The sequence below is a fragment of the Cheilinus undulatus genome, linkage group 8 (assembly GCF_018320785.1).
Source record: "Cheilinus undulatus linkage group 8, ASM1832078v1, whole genome shotgun sequence".
Lineage (NCBI taxonomy): Eukaryota > Metazoa > Chordata > Actinopteri > Labriformes > Labridae > Cheilinus > Cheilinus undulatus.
This window is the reverse complement of record NC_054872.1, coordinates 23562543-23586506: the sequence shown is the minus strand read 5'-3', so window position 1 is coordinate 23586506 and position 23964 is coordinate 23562543. Positions and strand designations below refer to the sequence as shown.

Sequence of the window (23964 nt, the reverse complement as noted above, 5' to 3'; positions counted from 1 at the left end):
ACTCCTGTCGCTCTCTCTTCCCCTTTACTCTCATTCTCAGACCCTCAGTCACACTCAGCTGTAGTGCCACCGCACACCAGACTGCCTCTCAATGCTGCAGGAACAATGACACGCTGGGAGTTGTTATTTGTGTCTGTGAAGAACAAATCTGAGCTTTCTTCAATGTGATAATCAAGTTGGATGTACATCACTTTTTGTCCTTTTTTGTGTTTTTTTGTGTCGTTGGATTTTCGCCTTTTATAACCAGGAGTCTGACTAATGTACAGGTCTCCTTAGGATGTGTGCAGTCATCTTGTTCAAATAGATGCCTGCTGTATGGGCTGAGTTCTGTGTGATCATCATCTCTGCAGTGCTCTGGAGTGTGCGGGCCTGGCACAGGCAGCTCTTATCCTGCTTCACTGGCTTCAGCTGAGCCACAGTGTCAGCGGCTGCTGTGACAGAGCAGTCTGCTGTTTGAGAACCTCAGCTCTGGTTCACAGGGAAACTGCCTCCAGCAACAAAGCTTAATCTGGATGTTATGGCAGCTGGTTTGAATCCTCAGATTTCGACTTTGCCAAGATAAGCTGGATTTCCATGGTGCGGACATGTCTGTTGAACCTGGACCCTCTCTGCTGTAGATTCAAACAGCTCTCTGCTACTTGTCTTCCAGTGTTGGGATAAATACTGGACTGTTGCTTTGTGATTTTCCAAATGCTCTCTGCTTCCCCATGGCATGCTGCTTCAAATCCCGCCACCATGGAAGCTGGACGCTTGACACACCTCTTCAAGGTAGTCTGATGCCTTTTTTCCAAAGGTTTTTCAAATCTTCAACTTCCAGGAAACAAAACATTCCTGTTTTTGACTTGGCAGCTTTGCTCTAATTTGGTTCTGATTTAAGCTTTTTCGAGGTTTTACAAATAGTCAGGCTTTTTTATAACACTATGTAAGCACTCAGTTCAAATTTTACCCTGCCAGCAGCATGGAGGTTGCTGTGTAGAGCAGCGGTTAAAGACTCTGTCCTTCAGCTGCAAAAATGGGTTTGAATCCTGTGTCAGCAACCGTCCACTGTACTAAAATGTCCCTTAGCGAGAAACTGAAACCCTGCCAGCTCCAGGGGTGCTGGTCCTTGGCTAACCCTGAAGCCCCACTGTTTGTGTCAAACGAAGACTCAGTTTCCAGTCAGGAATGATACTGTTATAACAATCAAACTGCATTCCTCATTAGGCTTCGAAGTATTCTGCATCAGTAGTGTTACCATTGTGTGAGGATATTGCTGTGGGAATCAAACTGCTTCGTATTGTTGTTGTCAAGACTTCCTGTTTTTGCATGAGACTGGATGTTTTAAATCGGACCCTATTCTTCCTAAACTTCTAAATATTATGTCTGCTGAAGACAGCAGCTGCAGCCCTGACAGAGCTAATGTTTGAAACCCTACTTGAGCTCAGCACCCTGTCAGGTGACCTGTCAATCACATTTAACCACAGTGTGCGACTGCAGCTGCAGGATGATACTTTGTGGACGACTTACAGCCTTCATAACACATCCTAGTGATTATTTGAAGTAATATAGTTCTTGATTGTTAGTACTGTGTATGTTTTTTCTTTACTGTTTGGCTGCATGCATGTGTGAGCCTCCTGTGTCTGTAGAGGCAGCAAGGGGTGAAAGGCTGATAAGGCACTACTCTCCATCCAGCCGAGGAATGTGAGCACTTGACAGTGAGAAATGGTGGCTGAATGCCAGCGTCAGACCTCTCCTGTTTACTGTGGATGTGTGGAGGAGTCCATGGGCTCTCAGCATCACCCTGCCAAAGCACACTGAGTCCCCGAGAACTAACAGCTAAAGATAATAACAGCCTTAATGAGCACGACACTCTCTGTACAAAGATTGTCTATCAGAGGACCGTGACTATTGATTCATCCACAGTATACTTAAAAGGCCAGACTCAAACAACAAGACTATACAATGAATACCAAAAGAATTTGAAACCATCACAAGGCAAGACTGGATAATATATAAGCATAGTAGCACACCTGTCACTACTTGGTTATGATTAATATTTTGTTTGCCAGAGGGAGCGACATAAAACCCCTCATTATCTTTTTATTGTGAAACATGAAAAACTAGTAGCATTCAACACACACAAGAAAAAAAAATGTAAAAGCAATTGCTCAAAGATGACAGAAAAGTTAAATGAAATTGATCATTTTGTGAACTACTGTACTGTATGTTCAACCCAAAGCTACCATAAAAGGAGAGAGACAGTGCACAGTACAGTGAAATGAGAGTGAATTGGTTGGTTTCCTGTTGATAAAACAGAGTGCTGATACAGAGATGTTTTTCCTTGATTGTTTCACAGTGGTTATGCTCTAAAGAAGTTAGAAACACACCAACACCTCTGCATGGACATGAAGGAAGATTCAGGACTGATACAGAATGTCTTCTTTTTGCCCACTCAACTCCGCCACAGCCTCTGTCCACACTGTTTAATGTAGTTTTGTTAAGTCTCTTTAGCATCGCTTAAAGATGCATGAGATATTGTTTGTGTTTCTACATAGGGATAAAGAGCAGAAGAGAGAGACAGTGACGTCTCCTGGTCCCTAAAAGATTTCTTTCACATCCCAACCTGGAGACTGACGACAGCATCACAGCCCTACACTATCAGTGACTCCCATTGGATGATCCAAATGAGAGAAAACTAGAAATTTAGTGGTGCACAGTATTTGATTTTTGCTAACATCCAATATGCTGATATACAGATTCATTATAGCCATAAACCAATATCGATACGGATATTTAAATATGTTTTTCAGACCAGTAATAATGTTGACAGCTATTTTTAAATTTAGTCTCAGTCTTAGGCTGGCCACACACTAGACGATTTTTTTAATCTGAAACAATTTTAAAACTGTGAGAGACCACAGACTTTGGGACAATTTCCAAAGATTTTTCATCTTTAATCCTCTGAACGCACACACTAGACAACTCAGCCAGACTGTCAGATCACTGGAGACCACACACCTGCCAGCCTGCCTACGACCTCGCGTGATCACGTGACTTCAGAAAACAAACAGAACACTGATGTCTGTCGATACCATCTTGCTGTCTCTCCTCAACAGGCTATCCTGGCATGCGGTACAGGTGCAGCAACAATCATAAAACAAGGGAGACCCTCGGGATGAAATCTTGGCTGAAATTAAGTTAAAGTTGTGTTCGTGGTTGTGAGTGGTGAAAGTACATATGATCTGGCTGTGACGCTACCCCGTCTGCTCGCTCTCATTGGTTGTCGTGGGTACTCCGTCAGCAGCACTACGATTTTTGGAGGCTACGACGCGATTCGGAGCAATAAAACAATTGTGTTGACACAACACATGCAGACTACTCAGACAAACAGTCATTTGGGAAGTGGCTCCTCTTGGGATACGCCCCTACGATCGTTGGGGGAGGCCCAAATCGGGCTTAAAATCCTGTAGTGTGTGGCCGGCCTTAGTCTTAGTCACATTTTAGTAATTTCTACTGGCGTTAATTTTGTCAACTGAAACTATGACTAAAAATGTTTGTCAACAGCCTTTTTTCCATGATAAAGATAAGACTAGGACTAGTCAAAAAATCTTTGATGACTAAAACTGACTAAAACTAAATTTAGTTTTCATCAAGATGACTAAAACTAGACTAAAATGTAATTTAGTTTTTGTCAGACATTCAGAATCCATGATATTTCTCCACTGTGGGTAAATCTGTCAAAATACAATGCATCTGTAGCTATTCTGCCTCTCAGCTGTAGAAAGCAAAGACCCCAGGTTAGGCAGGGTGCCTAGATTACACTACCATGATTTGGTTCCAGATTCAGGCATGAAAATAAATGCTTGGACTAAAAGTTAAGACTAAAATTATAGGACTTTTTATGGACTAAAACTTGACTAAAATGTTGAGTTTTTGGCGACTACAACTAGACTAAAACTATAAAGGGTAGAAATGACATAGAATGTGACTAAAACTAAAAGGTTTTTAATTGAAAGACTAAAACTGAGACTAAAATCAAAATAACTGTCAAAATGAACACTGATCTACCCTTTATAGTTTTAATCTGGTTTTAGTGGAAAATTCTGATATCATGACAACTCGCTCTGCTTTTCCTCATTACATTTAGGGAGGACTCCAAGGAAAAATGGTTGGGAAACACTTTGATATGCAATGATATTTACCTCTACTTTGAATAAAGGAGCTATGGTCCTTCCCTTAAATTATAATCCTTGATATTTAAACTCTTAAATATCAGATATGTTTCAAGTTGTTAGTGCCCCTCCAATGAGTCTACAAGGCATAAAATACTCACATTACTATATAGCTGAGCCTGGTGCAAAAACATTTGTTAAAGGTCAGTCGTCCAAACTTTGTTTTAATGTAAGTGGTATAAACTGTGTATTTAACTCTATACTAACTGCTTTTATTGCAGATGATGACGCTGAGCAGCACCACAGCACTATGGTGGGAGAAGGTGGCAGCACAGGGGACAGCACCCCAAAGCGCAAGGGCAAGTTCTCTACCCTTGGAAAGATCTTCAAACCGTGGAAGTGGCGGAAGAAGAAAAGCAGCGAGAGATTCAAGGAAACTTCAGAAGGTTTGTGGCGTGAACTCATTCTGTTTGTGGAGCAAATGAACCTCCTTCCTTTCTCGCTGGTTTTTCAGTTTTATGCAGCTTTCATCAAGATTTCTCAGTTCCTGCCGGAGTTATCGCTTTCCTTTGGCTCTCATACAGTTTTCAGTACAAGTTACTATAAGACAATAAGCTGCTAACAAAATATCCTGAGCTCCATATTTAAATCTTTGTGTGTGGAACATGAGGTCATACGCTAAATGTGACCCATTTCACCACAGTGTTTCTTCCTTGCAGAGCTCTTGAAATTTTAAAAAAAAAAAAAAAAAAAAAAAAACTTGTGTGTAAACTTGAGTTGTGTTTGTTGACGGCAGAGCTGGAGAGAAAGATGTCGACGAGGCGTACACGGCAGGAGCTTATCGAACAGGGAGTGCTGAAGGAGGTCCCGGACAACGGTAAGGATGTCTCTGTGATTCATCTGATCTCTTTGCACAGCACAGGCCCTGAGGCTATCACGCCCACACACACAGTACCATGAAGTCATCAGTGTGCATTATGGCAGGAACACTGTCCTCCTAACTAGCAGGTGTCTGAGACATATTTTAAACAGCAAATTTACTTTCACCTTGCTGCGTTTCATATTAATATCTGTTTAAAATGGCACGCTGCTCTCTGGAGCTGAGGGAAAGTAGAACGAATTGTGCCCTGCAGCAAAATAGCTTTGAGAGGGATGTGTGTGAGCATAGTGCTAGGCCCGCTGTTGCAGAGGCTCATTTACAAAAACCTACACCTGCTGAAAGGCACAAACACTAAACTGTCTGCTTGGCATGAGTGAAGGACACCTCTGCTTTTTTAAAGAATAAAAAGTATTTTTGAAATCGGTTGAAGGGCAGCCCAAATTTAAAAATGTTTTGCCATAGTTTAGTTTCTTTTTATGGAAGTTTGGACTAATTGTTTCATCACTTATCTAGGGTATCCAGGTTCAAGAGGAAAGGAAAAAAAAAAAACACCGAAGTGTTCTTCAGTACCAAACAAAGACCCTGTCAGTATAAAAGACATTGAATAATTTAGCTAGAATAAATAATTTGTTGTCTCAAAGTCGACTGGCTTGATGACTCAGAAAATGCTGGATCTGATCTCATGTTCTTTGTTCACCTTTTTAGATGCAGACACACAAACCCCAAAACAGCCCTACATTAAGAACGGACACACTCTGCCTCTGAGCTCTGGAGTGGGTGGAGGCGGAGGAGGTGTGATCAATATAAGGAGCCCCTGTAACCAGGGCAAACTACCCTTGGAGTCGGACTATCGGTTGAACCCAGCCTGGCTCAGTCAGGCGGATGAAGGCAGGGGTCGTTCTCCCTCAGACGGTGAACGTCGGGGTGTTCTGGGCTCCAGAGGAACAGGACTGCATGAAGACGGGTGGAGAGGGGGAGGGGGAGGGACACGGGCTCATATTGAGGGCGAGTGGAAACCTAACATGGTCTGGCAGGGCCAAATTCACGGCCAGATGGAGGACTGCAGACGAGGGGGGAGACTTCACCCCGAGGATGGCCAGAAGAGACCTGGGCTGCAGAAGGCCCCATCAGAAGACGGCAGGAAGAGCCGGCCTGCTGAAGCAGACTGGAGGCCAACGCTCCCTCGACATGCATCTGCTGAGGAGGGACGAGCCCGCAGAGGTGAGATATTCCTTTATTTTTATCTCCTCATCTTAAAACTTCACACCAGGTCTGAAAAAATTGTAATCACACAATTTCTGCTGAGAAAGAATCAGAAAAGGTGCCTTTTTTACAGCATCACCTCTTTCATTCATGTTTGAAAATAATCAGCAGTTCTTAAAGGTATATTAATCTTCTCACTCCTTCCTGTCATTCTCCTGCCTCTGTGGTGTCCTCCCAGATATAGACGGGCTCCTGTCGGCTCCCATGAGCCCTGCTCCAGCTAACAGCTTCTTATTCAGGAACATGAGGGAATAGATTGTCCTCTCTTCTCCGCTCCTAATTAATATGACACCATCATAATACCCATTATTGCCCTTTAACGCTGTCACTGTCAACCCACTAGTGCTTGGTTAAGAGATACAGAAAGTGATTCAAACCAAACATTAAAGTTTGAGAAGCTTCTGTGTTTTTGATGTTGTTCTTAGGTCCAAGTAATACCAATATAACTTCTATGATAAATAAGAAACTCAAACTGTTACTGTAGAAATCCTACAGTAAGAATGGGGCCTCAGTTTTGAATAAGGTTGTAGATAAGATAATAAGGTTTAAGATTAGGATAAGATTGACACAGTATTTCCAATAAATTTGTCAAGTTTACAGTGTAAAGAAATTTCCTTGCAAGTTTGGTGAGCTTTTTCCTATTTTCTTTCTGTTTGCATTGTTTATTAAGAGGTGTTGATATTTTTTGAGTATTATATCACTGTAATGATACATTGGAGACATTATTTGTCTATGAAAATTTCAGTTCTCCCAAATATTTCCCAAATGCTATTAAACAAAGCAAGGATTGTTAACACAGCTTTTCCAAGCCTCTGAGTTTTATAAGAAAGGCTTACAATATTTTACTTTGCACACAGAAAAAAAATTATTTCACAAAAAACAAAAACTACCTGGGTCAAAAATATTACTGACCTCTGACCTTTCTGTTGAGCCATAGCACAAACCACTGTTGTGCAGTGATGTGTTTTAACTTTGTAATGCTCAAAGCTTGAAAAATCAAGTTTAAACTTAGGGTTATCTTCCAATTTACACACAGTATAAAAACTGCAGTAAGGGTTTGAGCTGTCATTTGAAAGGCATCATGGCAAAAACAAGATAAATCAGTTTGAGACTTAAGAAAAATAATTGTTTATGCAGAAAGTTCAAAGAGAGCTACAACATACAGAACAAGCCTTGCAGAGGAAGGAAGATAAGTATTTTGAAGATTTTGATAAATAAACTAGTAAGAGATGTGTCTAAAGACCCCAGAACAACTGCCAAGACACTAGTGAGGGACTTAGCCAAGTCAGGAATTGTAGTCTCAAAGAAGACCAATACTAGAGCCCTGCACAGGAATGGACTGAGAAGTTGCAGACCAAGAAAAACTCCCTTTCTGCAGAAGAGGCACCTTCAAACCAGACTAAAGTATGCTAAGGACAACCTGGAGAAAGATTATGTATACTGGAAGCGTGTCCTTTGGTCAAATGAGACCAAACTAGAGCTCTTTGGCCAAAGAGATATTGCTTATGTTTGGAGGAAGAAGGGAGGCGTATCACCCAAAGAACACCGTCCCCACAGTGAAACATGGTGGTGAGAGGATTATGCTGTGGGGATGCTTTGGTGCATTTGGAACTGGGAATCTCCTGAAGTTGGAAAAAATATATCCTGCAGGATGGAAACAGTCTATCTGGTGTATCAGGTTAACCCTGTCCAGTGGTGTCTTCAATCCAGTCCCTGCCCTGTCTTCTCCAAGTCCCCTGTCTCTTTAACGCCATGAAATTAAAGACTAAAATAAAAAATTCGGGCCAATACTGATTTTTAAAATAACATTTTAGCTGATAGCTGATAGCCCATGCTGATGTGTTTTTGATCACTTATTTTGGTGTGAGACTCCAAAAATGCCAACATTTTCTCTCAAAGATCAGAGTTTGTCCAAGAGGTCACTTCTCCTACCTGATAAAACAAAGTTCTTCTCTAAATCAGCAGTTAGTCGAACTAAATCGTTTCCATATAACAGATAAAAATCTGCTACTGACATCTCTATGTGCCACGTAATTTGCGGATGTGCTGATGTTTGTCAACAGGGCCGATACCCATATCGAACTGATGCGTTGGTGCATCTCGAAGGTAAAATGTTACAGTTTTAGACTGCAAACATGAAAAGAGACACAGTTTCTTTTTGGTGTCAAATTTGCAAAATGTTTCCATAATGAGATGCTGTTCAGCTGTTCTCTCTGTCTCACATTGCATTTTCCTTTTTTCCTTCCCTCTCTGATGCTGCTTTTCTATCCCTCTCCCACTCTCTTTCTATCTTTATCACATCCCCAGCTCTTTCTGTTCTACATTTCACTTCCTCCTTTCCTCCGGATTATTTCCTCTTTGGCTGTATGATGTCACGGCGATAAAAACCTGTCAGTAAATAAATAACCCTGAACTTCAGAGCCGCAGGTTTGAGGAATGGCGTGGGAGTTGGAGCGACGTGGGAGGGTGTTGTTCTGTGGGCAGAGAGATGTGGGTTTTCAGTGGTAATTGCAGCCGCCTACTCTGTTTATCTTCACAGCTGATCCCCAGATAATGCAGTTCTCAAACAAGTGCTATCACAGAGAGTGCTCAGAGTGGTGAAGCAGCAGAAAATGGCTCACTGCTGGGTCCCTGAACTGAAACATTTATAGCTGTGTGGAGAGGTATTTTATAATGAGATCACTAATTCAATAATGAAGGAGATAAAAAAGTGTTTTTAAATCTCCTGCTAAGTAAGATATTGTGTTTGCTTCACAGCTGGATACTGATTTAAAAGCATTTCTGACATCTTTATCTAAATTTCTCTGAGTTGGATGGAGTGCTGTAGTTATTTTGATGATATGATATTTAATTATGTAACATTTCCATATGATTCTGTGTTTAGAGTCAGAGAGCCCTTTCATCCCTGACCCGGAGGCCCTACGTGACACTCTGCGTGAACCTCTGCCGCCTAAACAGTCCGTCATGCCTCCAAAATGGCTGATGACCTCACCCGCTGAGCCTGGCAGCAAAGGTTCACCTCGCACCCCGTCCAACCACCCAACCACCCAGTACCCCTCTCCTTCCGCCTCCTCCTCCTCCTCCTCCAAACCCGTGCGCTCTGTCTCCTCAGCCGGAGCGTCTACCCAGCAGTCTTCAGCTTTAGCCCCTACATCCTCCTCTCAGGGCACCAAGCAGCCCCCGCTGCCTCCGCCCAAGCCCGTGAACCGAGGCAACGCTGCCATGCTGGGTAAGCTCTGCTGCAGATTGTGTGCTTCTGTTCACAGGTGATGAAGGCCATCTGCATGCAGCACACATCATGTGCAATGTGCATTATGAACACTGAAATGTCTGCTCAGTTAGCATGTAGTTCTCCCACTGCTGGAAACAATATGTACATTTATGAGTCAGTGCACAACTGATGTCAGAGAGAACTCTTTAACAAAGTTAGCTACACACACACACACAGACTTATCCGGGTAATGATGTTATCTGAACAGCTTGAGCAGCTTCTCCCCTGCTAATTATTTAATACGCCTGGACTATTTTAGCTGCAACTTTTTCATTACGTTTTACACTATGAAGATAACAGGGACTCCTGTGTCTGTGGATGTTGCTCTCACAGACACAGTGTTGTTGTTGTTGTTTACTGTGTGTTTTTCTCATCTGGGATCTTGCCATAATTCCCACTTGGGCAGACTGTCTACTTTGATTCTTTTTGATCTCATTAGCCAAGTGATGATTTCCAGTATGCTCTGTTTACTTCCTTTAATGCCTTTAGTTATGTCTTTATGATTAAATTATGTTATTTATATGATATACAGCAAGGTATTTATCAGTCATGTCATCAGATAGTTATGAAAATATTTAGAAATGACTTGTTAGTTTTCACTTGAGGCAGACATTGGTAATCTTAAGTGGTTAAAGTTCAATGCAGCTCAATTGAAAACAAACTCTATTTTCTACTTTGGACTGAAGAGAGCTGACAAAACATAAAACCTAAAAAAGAAAACAGAAAGCTGTAGAAGCTGAGGGTGTAACGGTTCACAGAGGTCACGGTTTTGGTTTTGGTACAGTTTTGGGGTCATGGTTTAGTTCATTGGGTGAAAAAAAATCAAAATCCCAATTTTATAATTCTAGCTTTCCCTCATTTGTTCCTTTTAACTGACTAAAGTGTAGCTACAGTTTGTTCCATCTAGTGTTATTTAGGACTACTGCTGTGACTACTGGTACAGACTGTGATGTATTGAACATGAAAAAAGAAAAAAAAAAAACAGGAAAAAAACGACTCAAAATCAAAAGCAACACAGCAATGACTAGGCTCACATCTCCTGAGTCATGACAAAATAAAACTTGGAAAATGCAAATTCAAATAGGCTAATGTGCATTTTAGAGTTCTGCATCATATTTGTGATTTATGGAGCTGTAACACCATAAGATAGCTTTCAGTAAACAGCATGCTATGCCTATATTAACCTCCTGAGACCCAAACTTTTGTTTGGAATGCAGTTGAAGTTTCTCCCACTTATCTGGGACAAGTGGGACCTAATAATATTAAAATGAAGGCACAAGAAGTAGTTTTCACCAAAAATTGATGTTTGCCATGAGGACAATTGTACTGAACAATACAATACAAAATTATTTATTTACTTGTAGGAAATCATTTTGAAAAAAAGGGGTTTTGCCACAAAATTTCTTTATTTAAAATTAAGATTTAAGATTTCCAGACTATCTTGTTAACACAAGATTGGTTGCAGTAATGAAGTTTGACCAGGGCACTTGGATACACACTTGTAGTAGCAGCTCTACACATCTGCACATCTGTGTAAAGCCTTTGAAATACATTAGCATCGCAAGTGTCTTCTACCCTCTCTACTTTTGCATTCAAGAAGGTGGGGGGTGACTACTTTGACTCTTCTAGTGTCCCTCAATCCACAGTATAAGAAAGTTAAATCTACAAACTGCAAGATTATGAAAGTGATAGCATACAGTGAAACAGCATCCCTCTCTATTTATATTACATACATATACAGTTTCACCTGAACCAACTGTGGCTAACTAGGTAGAGTGGGCTGTCTCAAAATCAGGAAAATTGTGGGTTCAATCCCTAGCTCCTACAGTCACATGTCTGCCTCCTTGGGCAAGACACTTAAACCCCATTTTCTCCTGCTGCTGTGTCAGCGGTGTGTTAATGTGTATGGATGCATCTGATTGAGTATGAGCTAATACTGATGGATACTCTACAGGGCAATCGTTGTGTATGAATGTGGAGCGACTGGGTAAGTGTGACCTGGGTTGTTAAAGCACTTTAAGTTTGACAACTAAAAAAGTGCCATACAAGCTAGGGCTAAAATGTTGTACATTTTTATAAATATATAAAAACAAGGAAAGTATGATTTTTTGCAAACTTTTCTGAGAAAATGACACTTGAAAGCGTAACGTCTCTGCTGCAAAAACATTGCATTTAACTGTTATTTTCACAAACTATTCAGGTTAAAGAAATACTGCACCTTCTGTGGTTTGAAAATTGTAGTAGGCTATCTTGAGATTTAATGTGAATTTTGATTTTTTGCTCAGCCTTTATACAAGCTCAAGTACATTTAACTTTAACATTGCACTAATAAAACACTCCAGCTGAAAGCCTCCGTCTCCTCCCTGTTAGTCTCCGCCCTGCAGGGGGGAGAGAACGCTCAGCTTCCACTCTACTGGTCCTGCTGGAAGCGAGAATGCGACTACGATGTCTACCTGTCCTTACCTGTGTACCTGTGCCGGCGGGCCGGAGGCCTGCGCTCAGGTAAAAGGATACCTCCTGGTATCTCTGTGGCTTAAGTGCCAGTGCCTGGAATGCCCCCATTCCCCTCTGCTCCTTCAGAGTCTGCGTTCATCATATCCTCTCTAGATGCCAACACATTTCCCCCAATGCCTTTAGCTTGCTATCTGGCCTTGTTTGCTTCCTCTGAGATGCTGTATATAAGAGCTGCATGCACATGCTGGGCTGATAATAGGTGGTCTGGTTGTATATAATAAGTATGAGATACAGCTGTGTGTGCGAGTAGCTTTGACTTAATGCTGTAATTTCTTTCTTGGCATGTGAATGAGGGAGACTCTTCAGCAGGTCCCTGCTGTGGCCTTTAGTGCGCTGAGTGAATTTTATGTCCACTTAGCTGCTGCTCAGCTGGGATGGATGGATGGATATGATTGGATGGATGATTGATGGATGGAGAGTAAAATGGTTCTAACATAATGGCTTGACTTAATTTAGAAAGGAAAATGGTATCTAGTTCTGTCTATGCTGCTGCATGTTTCAAGCCTTATGACACTTACCTGTTATTATGCCTCAATAGCACAGCTAAGGCTTGATGTGGCTGTTAAGGACACTTTTGAGAAAGTTAAGAATTCTTTGCACATACTCTCATGTGCATGCATTGAAATGGAGGATCTGCATTTGAGCTTTTGTCAGGAGCTTTTTGCGCTTAAAGGATGCTTTTTTATCCAGGTTTAGATTGTTGCTATGTAGAGCATGTAGGCTGTATGTCTCCTTCCCCCATGTGACCTGGGGCACATGCTGCACACTGGTTTATAAGAGCAGCGTGTGCATTCATGTTGACTCAGTCATGTGATCTTACACACTGTGTATGTGCACAATAATCTTCAGCCACACATGCAATCCCAGTATTTCTGTTTGTTTACCTGTTCTCTGTCATGTTGGGTACATTATACATGCAGAGCTGATGCATGTACACCCATGTCACAACAGCAAACTGGATAGAAAATAAATATCTATTTAGCAGCTCGCTCACAGGACAAATATTTTTTATTGTCATCATTTTCAGGTGACTTCATACAAGGAGGAGCCAGTCTTGTGCCAGCCAAGCCCTCTCCTCCCATGCCTCCTAAAAGAACCACCCCGGTCACCAAACGCACGCCAGAGGACTCCTGTGTTTCAAGCCATTCCATTAACCCCTCGCCACTTTCTCTGGAAGACCACAGCAGCCTCTCTGTCAGCTTCCAGCTGCCCCCCCCTCCTCCCTCACCTCCCCTTCCAACACATATACCACCATCTCCTCCCCGCCAACACATACACACCCACCATCTACACCATCAGCACTCTTACCCCCACCCCCTCCCTCAGCCCATTCCCATGCTGTTTGACCCGCCAAGTCCAACCAATGAGTCTCCTCAGCGGCCAGCACCTGTCCCGCTGCATATCATGATCCAGCGAGCCCTGTCCAGCCCCGGCCCAGCTCAGCCACATCCAGACGGGCTACAGCGAGCTCACACGCTGCTTTTTGAAACGCCTCCTGAGTACCAAGGAGACCGTGGGCGTCCTCTTCCTGTCAGCATCCAACCCCTGAAACTGTGAGTCTCTTATCTGATAAATAATAGAAGGTTTTCTTTTATTTAAACAAGACTATGATATGACAATTCCATATCAGAAGAGACAAGGTAACTTGACAGAGAGGCATGTTGAAGAAATGCTTTCTGTGGTGTTTGTGTCAACATAAAACTCCTCTTTTCACATGTACGTGATCAGCCGCCACATGCTTTAGTTAATTTGCTTTGCTAGAACTAGTCATAAATGTGTTGGCCTTGTTTTATTGCAGCTTCATCTCAAACTTAACCAAGCTAAACTGTATAGTGCAGATACTTGTCCTAATATTCCACATCTTTCTAGATCTGAGGATGACTACTCAGAGGAAGAAGAAGAAGAAGAAGATGATGAGGAAGAGGAAGAATACGATGGGGAGATCCCCCAGCCAGAGCTGGAACCCCGGAGTCGCAGATGCTTGGTGGGAGACACTGGTGTTTGTGTGGGGGGAAACAGTAGTGAGGAGGAGGAAGAAGAGGATGAGGATGAGGATGAGGAAGGAGGGCATGACATGCATGATGACAGTGACTCTGAAGGTCCTGTGCTTTATAAAGATGACGATTCAGATGAAGATGAAGAGGATGAGCCGCCTCCAAGTAAGCAGGACATTATTTTATTGAAAGATGTAAACAATATTTCATATTTTTTTAATTTCAAGTTTTCTGTAAAAAAAAACTTGTATTGTAAATACTTGTATTGTTATTAGTGTCACTATAGTTGATTGCCAGCTGATCATGATTGACCAATATTTGTTAAAATACATGAACAAAAATAGTGCATGAAGTCAAGGATCTACTCTGTTGTCTGCTAATGCTCAGTCCTTCACTTGAAGCAGTTGTGTTAAAACCTCCCAAACTTTGTTTTGACTCCTTTTGGATCAAAATATTAATCCAATGTTGAAATCCTTGTCGAAACCAGCAGATTAGAGCCCATTAGCTGTTAGCTTATTAGCTGACATAATGTAAATTATGATGCATTGAAGATCCAGCTGATAAAAACCTACAAAGTCCAGACACTCTCAACAGCACCACTTCAATGCAAACGTCCTGGATCTTTGTCAAGTTTAAGATGTGTTTCCAAGTTATTTGCAGCATAACCTCTGTGAAACAAGCAGAAGATAACATGCTCTGCATCACTCTGGGCGCCTCTCTGCGTGTATTGCCCAGAGCTGCATTGTTCCTCTCTTTCTCCTGCTGTGCGACTCTCACAGTTGCATGCTCCTGCTGTTTCGTTTTCACACCCACATTCACACACGCAACCTACGAGCAGGATCTTAGTTGGATGAGAGCATATCATCCAACCAACCGACCAACCAAATAGAAGGTGTCAGGCCTAATTAATTTACATGAATGCACACATGTAATTAATGAATCATCATGTTGTGTAATTAATTTGCCCTCACTGCAGGATATTTGTTGAGTTGCTCTTTGAGAAGTTTTATAATGCTTTGTTGAACAAAGAAAGTAAAACCAAAGGAGTGCTCCTTTGATCTCCTTTTATTTGGGTTACTCTTCCACCTGTAGGAAGTTTTAGTATAGTTCAAAGCTAAGTAGACTGACCAACAGCCAGAGCAGCTGATATATGAAAACACATAAAATTATCAACAATGTTTCTGTGATTGTCCGGTCTCACTGAGAGGCAAATGGTGACCGGCCTCAAGAAACCTGATCGGGGCATCCCATATTATTATTTATTTGCTCCTTCACACACGATTACATCTCTGCTTGGCTGCTCCTTAGGTGCTCTGGCCAGCAGGGTCAAAAGAAAGGACACCCTGGCTCTGAAGCTGAGCAGCCGTCCCTCAGCCCCAGACAGGGACAGGTTCAACCAGGACAGAAGCAGCAGGGACGACCAACCTCCAGGCCAGACTGGCCTCACCTGGCAGAGCAGGGAGCAGTGGGAGGCCATCCGCACACAAATCGGCACCGCGCTCACAAGGTAAAGATAGGCAGCAATGAACCTATGTTCATCTTTTAGTTCTGTATATTTGAAACTGACAACACGCAATGTGTATTTTCTGAAAAAATCAGAGCATTTCTTAGATCGTTGTCCTACTTACTGCTTGAATGACACAGTGATGAAACTGTGTAAAAATAGTCCCTGTCTTTATTCTACTTCAGGCGACTTAGCCAGAGACCTACTGCTGAGGAGCTGGAGCAAAGAAACATCCTTCAGCGTTAGTATCCTGTCTTTATTTGCTTTCTACTTTTGTTTTTCATCATTTATGTTAATGATGTGTTAAATAAAGGCATAGTCATTATGGTATTGCTTATCAAGTCAAAGTGAAATGTAAATGATAAAGCCCTTATTTGACATTGTTGACCCAAGCATTCACATTGTGCAGTTGCTTGCATTTTACACATGCATTAATCACTAGATATAACTCATTATATGCCACTCTGAAACATGGATTACAGTTAAGATGTCTAATTTTGGAAACTGCCTTTACTCTTCCTTTGGTGCACAGTACTCACTTTCATGCAGCCTCTAAAAAAAGCTCTGTTTTATTCCCTCTCTCTCTATCTTTTCAGCCAAAAACCAGGCTGACAGACAGGCTGAGGTCAGAGAGATTAAGCGGCGGCTGACCCGGAAGGTGAAGCAACACATCCACAACAGACATCCTGGTGTAAAATCATGTATTTGCAGGATATTAAGCTGACTTAAATCTCTGCTTGTTGTAGCTGAGTCAAAGACCCACGGTGGCAGAACTACAGGCAAGGAAAATCCTGCGTTTCCACGAGTATGTGGAAGTCACAGATGCTCAAGACTACGATCGCAGAGCAGACAAGCCGTGGACTAAGCTGACTCCTGCTGACAAGGTACTTGCTCAGTTTGCCATCTCCAGCGAGCACTTAGCAAACCCACTAAATGTACTCAGCTCACCTCACTGCTGTGGATTGAACTTCACATCATATTAGCATCAAGCTTGATGTTAAGCACAGGTTTCCTTTTAAGTTTAAATTTAACTGACGGTGTCTTGTTTCATCCAGGCGGCTATCAGGAAGGAGCTCAACGACTATAAGAGCACTGAAATGGAGGTCCATGAAGAGAGCAGAATCTACACAAGGTTTGCATTTCTCAGTTTAATTGTAATCATGTAATTTTTCTGATTTCAGTCCTGCTTGATGTCATCCATGAAAGGGCAAAGGGCAGCAAAAACAAAGCGTTTCAGGCAGAGGTTACAAAGGCTGCAATAAGGTTTTTCAAGATGCCAGTGTGAGAAAGGTGATGAGTTTTTTTGAGCTGTAAACCATGTAATGCTACTATGTGGGTATCAGAGAGATGGTGTAAAGCCTTGAAAAAAAGCATAATACCCCCACTTTATTAAAGGATTTATCATAGTTTTAGTTAATATATGTGAATCCAGTTTTTGGAACCACTGCCACTAACAAACTGTAATAGATTGGGCTTACTGCAGTGTGTAGTTTTCCATTTACTTGGAAGCAGAATTAGTTACTTTGCAAGAAGTTGTCAGTTTCCTATTTCCTGAAGCTGTTCATCTTGCAATTAACTGTCCGTTCCCCTTCTTCCTGCAGTACTTGAAACAAATTTCTTGTAAAAGGAAAACAGCACTAACCTCTTTTGTATTTGTATGTCTCCCTGTGACTACTTTAGAGTAAAAGATTGCTTCAAGCACTTATAATAGGAAAATTTGCATTAACAGAACTCAATAAGAGATTAAATAAACTATGTAGCTGAAGTCACTGTTATCACATAATTATTTCATAATGTCATAACTCAGTACAGAAATGGGGACTCCACCACCATAAATGAGAACTACAATATGGTGAATGGGGGGAATCCCAGGGTTAACCAAGATTCAACACAACATAATAAAATTTGATGTGAAATACAGATGAGGAAAAATTAATTAGATCCCCCATGAAAATTTCAGTTTTTCTCAAGTATTTCTTAAGTTCTGTTAAACAGAGCAAGGAAATGTTAACACATCTTTTCCACACATCCTAGTTTTATTTTGGATGCTTACATTATTTTACTTTGCACACAGAAACAAAATTATTCCACAAAAAACCCAAACTTCCTGGGTCAAAATTATTACCTCCCTTTAGTACTGACCTTTTGGCTGAGCCATAGCACAAACCACTGTTTTGCAAGGTGTGTTTTAACTTTGTAATGCTCAAAGCTTGTAAAATCAAGTTAGAACTGGGTTATCTTCTGATTTATTCACAGTATATAAACTCAAGCAAGAGTTTGAGCTGTCACTGGAGAAAGCACTATGGCAAAAACAAAATAAAACAGTTAAGAATAGAGAAAAACCGTTGATGCCCACAAAGCAGAAGGATATACAAAGTTATCACAGCGTTTCTAAGTGTCAAGAACTGGAGTGAGAAGTGTCATCAAGAAATTCAAAGAGAGCCACACAGTACAGAATAAGCCTGGCAGAGGAAGGAAGAGGGAGATTTTAAAGACTCTGGAAAGAAAACTAGTGGGAAATGTGTCTAAAGACCCCAGAACAACTGCCAAGACACTAGTGAATGACTTAGCCAAGTCAGGAATTGTAGTCTCAAAGAAGACCATCACTAGAGCCCTGCACAGGGATGGACTGAGAAGTTGCAGACCAAGAAAAAAACTGCCCTTTTACAGAAGAGACACTGCCAAGCCAGACTGAAGTATGTTAAGGACAACTTGGAGAAAATGATGCATACTGGATCATGTCCTTTGAGACCAAACCAGAGCTCTTTGGCCACAGAGACATTACGTATGTTTGGAGAAAGAAGGGAGAGAGGCATATAACCCAAAGAACACCATCCCCACAGTGAAACATGGTGGTGAGAGTATTATGCTGTGGGGATGCTTCAGTGCATCTGAACTGGGAATCTCCTAAAGGTGGAAGGAATCATGAGGAAATAAGAATATGTGCAGGTTGAAAAAAAAAAAACTCAAGCATTCAGCAGAAAAACTGGTTTGGGGTCTGGGTTATCATTTTGTGCTCCAAAACATCCATGGCCACTGGTAAAGAACTACCTCCAGAAGACCAAGGTGAACGTTACTGACTGGCCTGTGCAAAGCCCTGACTAGAATCCCATTGAAAATCTGTGGGGTGAACTGTAGACCAAAGTCAATGCCAGAAAACCATCAAATCTGTAGGAGTTTTAGAGATTGGCCAAAGTAGAATGGGCTGGGATTCCTCAGGAGAAATGTCTGAGAGTTGTTGAAAACTACAACAAACAACTGCAGGCTGTTTTCCAGCATAAAGGAGACAAAACTGACTATTAGTGTCAAAGTGGCTGATAATGTTGTCCCAGGTAGTTTTTGATTTTTGTCAAATCATTTTGTTTCTGTGTGCAAAGTAAGTTATTGAAAGCCTTTAAAATAAAATTAGGATGTTTGGAAAAGTTGTGTTAGAAATCCCTTGCCCTCTTTAACAGCACTTGGGAAATACATGGGAAAAAATGGAAATTTTATAAGGGGGCTAATAATGTTGTCATCATCTGTATGTGGCCCATGATATTAATAAGATTATGATACAGTGATTCTTTGATAATTGATATAGTTAAAGACAATTACTGTGTTTTTTAATGCTACATCAGGATATCTGGCAAGAATATGATATGCCCCTTAAAACTTTAAATACAAAATCAATTTATTGATTCACTGTCATGTGGTGTCAACTTTATCTCTTTTATATTAACTTAGATTCACGTTCCAGTCATACATACAGTTGGCATCATTGTGCAAACTTATGATTGAGTGACACCTGGAGTCTAGTTGGCAGAAAAATGCATTAAGAGAGTCCTTTTTTAAATTTAAATATCAATAATGGTCACCAGCTATTGGATGATTGTATCACAGCAGCCGGGACAACAATATATAGTTGAGTCATTTCTTGTATATGAGAGTGCTTTCTCCCTTCCCTGATGTGGAGACATTATGGTCTGAATGGCAGTCACAGTAAATCATATCAAATGTTTTTCATGGTAAGCATAAAGAGGTTTTATATGAATGTAGACTGTTGGAATATTTTTCCATGTCACTTAAGGTGTCTTCTGTTTCTTTTAGGTTTCATCGGCCTTAGCCCCCCCTCCTTGGATAATGAAGCACTTAACTCTGTGAGGCAAACAGCTGCTCTCTATGCAGATAGACATTTTTATGTTTCCAGAATGTAATGTACAGATTATCAGGGAAAGCCTACAACTGACTGAAAACAAGAACACTTCTTGCTTGCCCTCCATCGCCCTCCCACTACATCGCTTACACTATACTGAGGAGGAGGTGGGTGAGGAGCAGATGCAGTATTTCTCCCTGGCGACAGGGGGAACCACGTGCCAATGAAGAGGAGGAGATGCAGAGGACCTACAGGGCTTACTCTCAGTCTGCTGTTGTGTGGTACCCCTCAGGGACTCTGAGCTAGTTACAACCTTTAATGCGGCCTCATTCTGTGTTGCCTTTTTTCCTCTTTACTGTAAATGCAGAAGCTCATTCATCTTGTTCATGTAATGACATACAATAGTAATAATGATAACTTATAATACTCCACACAGTAATAATAGATAAGAGACAAATGCTGAGGGCAGGTTGGAGGATGAAGACTGGGATACTCTGCTATAGGACTGGACATCTCTGGGATATTGTGTATGTTTTATATAAATTGTGTACAGACTCCTGTTGTTATACTTTAGGATGATACTTGGAAAGGTCTAATTACAAAATATTCTGTAATGCACAAGATATTTTATATTGTAATTTTGATCACGAGTAGTGGCGGGTTTTATTTGAGCTTTTTTATGATTTGGCTTGCCTGTATTTATGGTTGTGATGTGAGGTGGCCATTTAAGCGTGAGTTAAGAAATAGGAAAGTGTGAAGGTCAGGAGGCTTTTTCTGTGTCTTTTATTCTTTATGTGCCAACAAACGCGATGCCTAAAGGACTAAAGGATACTGGTTTTCTTACCACTAATTTCTGCAATCCACCACATGAGCCAACACAGACTCCATCTGGATACTCTCTTCATTTATACTTTTTTATGAGTTTTTGTACTTCCCTTTAAAGATCGAACATGCAATGTATTCTGTAGCCATTTTGAATAGGATCAAGCTAGCTAGTTGAACGTAAGTTGATGTGAGTTTAGATCAGGGAATTATCAAAAAAAGAAAAAAAAATCAGAATATGTGTAAACGGTCAACAGGGAGTCATTCTGGCTGGATCCTTTTGAAATTACAGAAGTGTTTTTATCATCTCTTGTCTGGCCAGTAGCTTACAGGGTTCTCCATGCTGTGTACAGGTTAATATAGGTTTAACCGATGCTTGTGTATATTTTGTCTTCCTTTCATTTCAAAAGAAAATTTTAAATATAAAACTATTATAGGTTGCTATTTTTTTAAGCACAAAACATCAGTTGATGATTAAATGCTACAAGAATGGGAATATGAAAGTGTAACTTTTCTGTAAAACTAAGTTCATTTTTAATTGAATGTGGAATTGTATGGACTGACTTTTCTTTTTATTTGTAAATAGTCACATCTGGATCTAATTAAACTAATTACAATTCCTTGACCATACTGTGCTACGACTCAGGATCTGACTCTTACATCAGTAACCCAGACTCAGTCTTTATTACTTTTGAGGGAAAAACTTGTGCTATAATTTTAATCAGAATACCTGAAGTAAGAGTCAAGGGCTGCAGTGACACCTAGTGGTGGATTGGGTTTGTCAAAAGAAGTTTAAGGGGTGATGTGCCAACAAGGAAGGCAGAATCTCATATGTGATCTTTATTGAAAAATGCCCCAACATGAGAAAGTATCACCTTTCAGTGGCAAAGCATAAAATAGAAAACTAAACTTAAGAGGCATGTGGGTAAGGTTAGTGAGAAAAACCAAACAGGTTTACTACACTTTTAATATAATGGGCTTTATCAGTGGTTCTCAACCGGTGTGTGGGGTCCCAAAAGTGGGTCCCAAATGTCTCCCTGGCAAAATTTTTTAGCAAAAAGTCTATAATGTACAGAAGTCCCAGGTGGACATACATCCACACATTTCTCCAATTTCCCATGATAAAGAGTAGATGTCGCCGTTTGTGAGATCTCTAGTGAACAACAGAAACTTACAGGTTATCATGAGAAAACAGAATAAAAGTATATGCAAGCACATCCTCCAAGGGCGTCTGTAATGATGCACCCTTTAAACATCTGTTTTTTCCTTCTATTCTGTTTTTCCAATCATACATATTTGTTCCATCTTATCCAAACCTTACCAAAGTGGAACTTTTTTTTTTTAGTAAATACACTTGCATGGTTGAAAATTTTCAGAAATTTTGGTCACAGTCTCTCATTAAGGAAGTGTTTGTGGGCCCTGAGGCTATCCCAGTTAAGAACCAGCAGGCTGTATTATACATAAGTATTTTGAAACTTGCTTTTTTTTCATACAGATATCCCAGATTCATTCACATAGAGAAAAGATTGTTTCGCTTATGAGGAAAAATCGCTTAAAGTAGCAAAAAAAATTTTCAAAAAAAAAAAACAAAACTCAAACTGTTTATTATTGTCAGTGATTCAAACTCATGTGAAGATTTTTTAGCTGTTGTTGAGGCAGAGTAAAAATAATTTTGATGCATCATTATGACCGACAAAAGCAAATAAGACCATTGAGATTGACTAAAATGGTATTTATTGTTAATGCCTGAAACTGCTGCTGCAGGGTTGGTGCCCGAAAAAATGATCAACGGCATGTTGCTTTAATAGCCTGTGTTTACATTTCCCATAGGAAAGCTTCTTGGTGATTAATACATTTGACTGTTAAAAGATTGAAAATGATATTATTTGGATTCAGACAAAAAGAAAAATACTAGGCTTACATGTACAGGACAAAGTATCAAAGAGGTAAGTTGTCTTTGTCTAAAAGTGTTGCCAAAATCAACACAAACTTAGAATCCCTGACAGAAGCTTTAAAAGTTAAATCTAAAATTACACTGGACACTTTTTAAAAAAAAAACTTATTTTTGCCACTCCTAATATATTAAAAGACCATATTAAATATATAAGAAAGAGGGAAAAAAGTTCACACATTTTTTTTAATCTGCTACTTTAATCAGCTACAAAACCACCCCCTCTTTTACATCCATGTTTTTACATCTGGGAACAGATTTGCATTGCTGAAATGTAATTAGATATGACCTTAGAAATTACCTGAAGCTCAACCAAGGCACCAAAAATGTGCTTGTTACAAAAACTACACATATGGGCTCATTAGAGTCAAAAGGCTCATGTTAAAATCAGAGATGGAAAGTACAAGAGTATTTTACTCAAGTAAAAGTACAGTTATTGTGGTTAAAACTTACTTCAGTAAAAGTAGTGGTCCATAAATCTACTCAAGGAGGCGTAAAAAGTGTTTAATTCAAAGTTTATTGTAAGTACTGAGTAGCTAATAGGGCTGAATGGTTTAAAAATAATCAAATTGCAATTATTTTCTTTCCAATATTGCTTTTGTGTTCTATATCATTCTCAACAGATCAAGCATAAACTATTCTTTCCTGTGGGCCTGTATGTTAGGGTTATATAGCATGATGCATAATGAATTTCACATCTTTATGTATCTACTTTGATTACAGTATCAAATTAACTTATTTGTTTAACTTAAAGCTTTGTCACAATCATGGCAGCTTTGGCTGAACCATTTTTTCAAATATCCAACTGATGAATTTTACGTCATTCTCAACTGTTACCAGAAAAAAACTGTTCAAAAATAAAAAGTAGGATTTTCGCAAACTTCTTGAAAAAAATGTTGCAGCATAATCTGAATGTGTAAAGCATAACATTTCTGCTGCTGGTGCTGCAAAAAATCATACGAAACTGTTTGTTGACACATTTCAGGCAAAAGAAATATTACAATTTCTGCGATTTGAAACTGCAGTAGGACATATAACGATTTAATCTAAACTGAGATTAATTAGAAAGCTTTAGGAGCTACTAAGGAGTTGTACAGTGAAAAGTGATCTTTCCTTATTGGCAATAATAACATGAGAATATGGACCTGCACCAGCGTTTGCAGGTGAAGTCACACCTCTATGAAACAATCTCCATGAGCTCAACCAGAAGAACAGGACTATTAGTACGGATTTCAAAATTCACCCAAAAAAACTGAGTGTATGCACTTAGTTACTTTCTACCTCTGTTTAAAAATTTCAGGAGACAAAATGCTGCACAATTAGTAACTACACATTCGTTTATTCTTTTGTTGACAACACCTATTTAGTTTACATCAAACCAAACATTGATGGAAAGTCTGAAGGCCTTTTATCTTTTCATGGAAGTACGGCATGCCTCTTTTTCTTCCAGTGCTGAAAGATAGTGCTACTGTTTCTTTAAGA

General features: G+C 40.3%; 1 protein-coding gene across 7 annotated transcripts in view; it reads left to right on the top strand.

Moving 5' to 3' along the window:
* The window catches only part of phactr4b (phosphatase and actin regulator 4b), a 35252-nt gene extending 14096 nt beyond the window's left edge, over window positions 1–21156 (top strand). For 4 of the 7 annotated variants that reach the window (XM_041793735.1, XM_041793734.1, XM_041793736.1 and 1 more), the window contains 13 exons: window positions 4433–4597; window positions 4948–5028; window positions 5737–6252; window positions 9179–9523; window positions 11936–12067; window positions 13107–13632; window positions 13949–14238; window positions 15382–15580; window positions 15763–15818; window positions 16174–16235; window positions 16324–16461; window positions 16633–16709; window positions 19664–21156. In XM_041793735.1, coding sequence (XP_041649669.1) covers window positions 4433–4597; window positions 4948–5028; window positions 5737–6252; window positions 9179–9523; window positions 11936–12067; window positions 13107–13632; window positions 13949–14238; window positions 15382–15580; window positions 15763–15818; window positions 16174–16235; window positions 16324–16461; window positions 16633–16709; window positions 19664–19679 — 2603 coding nt within the window. In that variant the 3' untranslated portion in view covers window positions 19680–21156. Of the gene's footprint in view, window positions 1–53; window positions 769–4432; window positions 4598–4947; window positions 5029–5736; window positions 6253–9178; window positions 9524–11935; window positions 12068–13106; window positions 13633–13948; window positions 14239–15381; window positions 15581–15762; window positions 15819–16173; window positions 16236–16323; window positions 16462–16632; window positions 16710–19663 lie in introns of those variants that run through there. The other 3 variants (XM_041793738.1, XM_041793737.1, XM_041793733.1) reach the window with 2 other exon arrangements.
* The last annotated feature ends 2808 nt before the right edge of the window (window positions 21157–23964 follow it).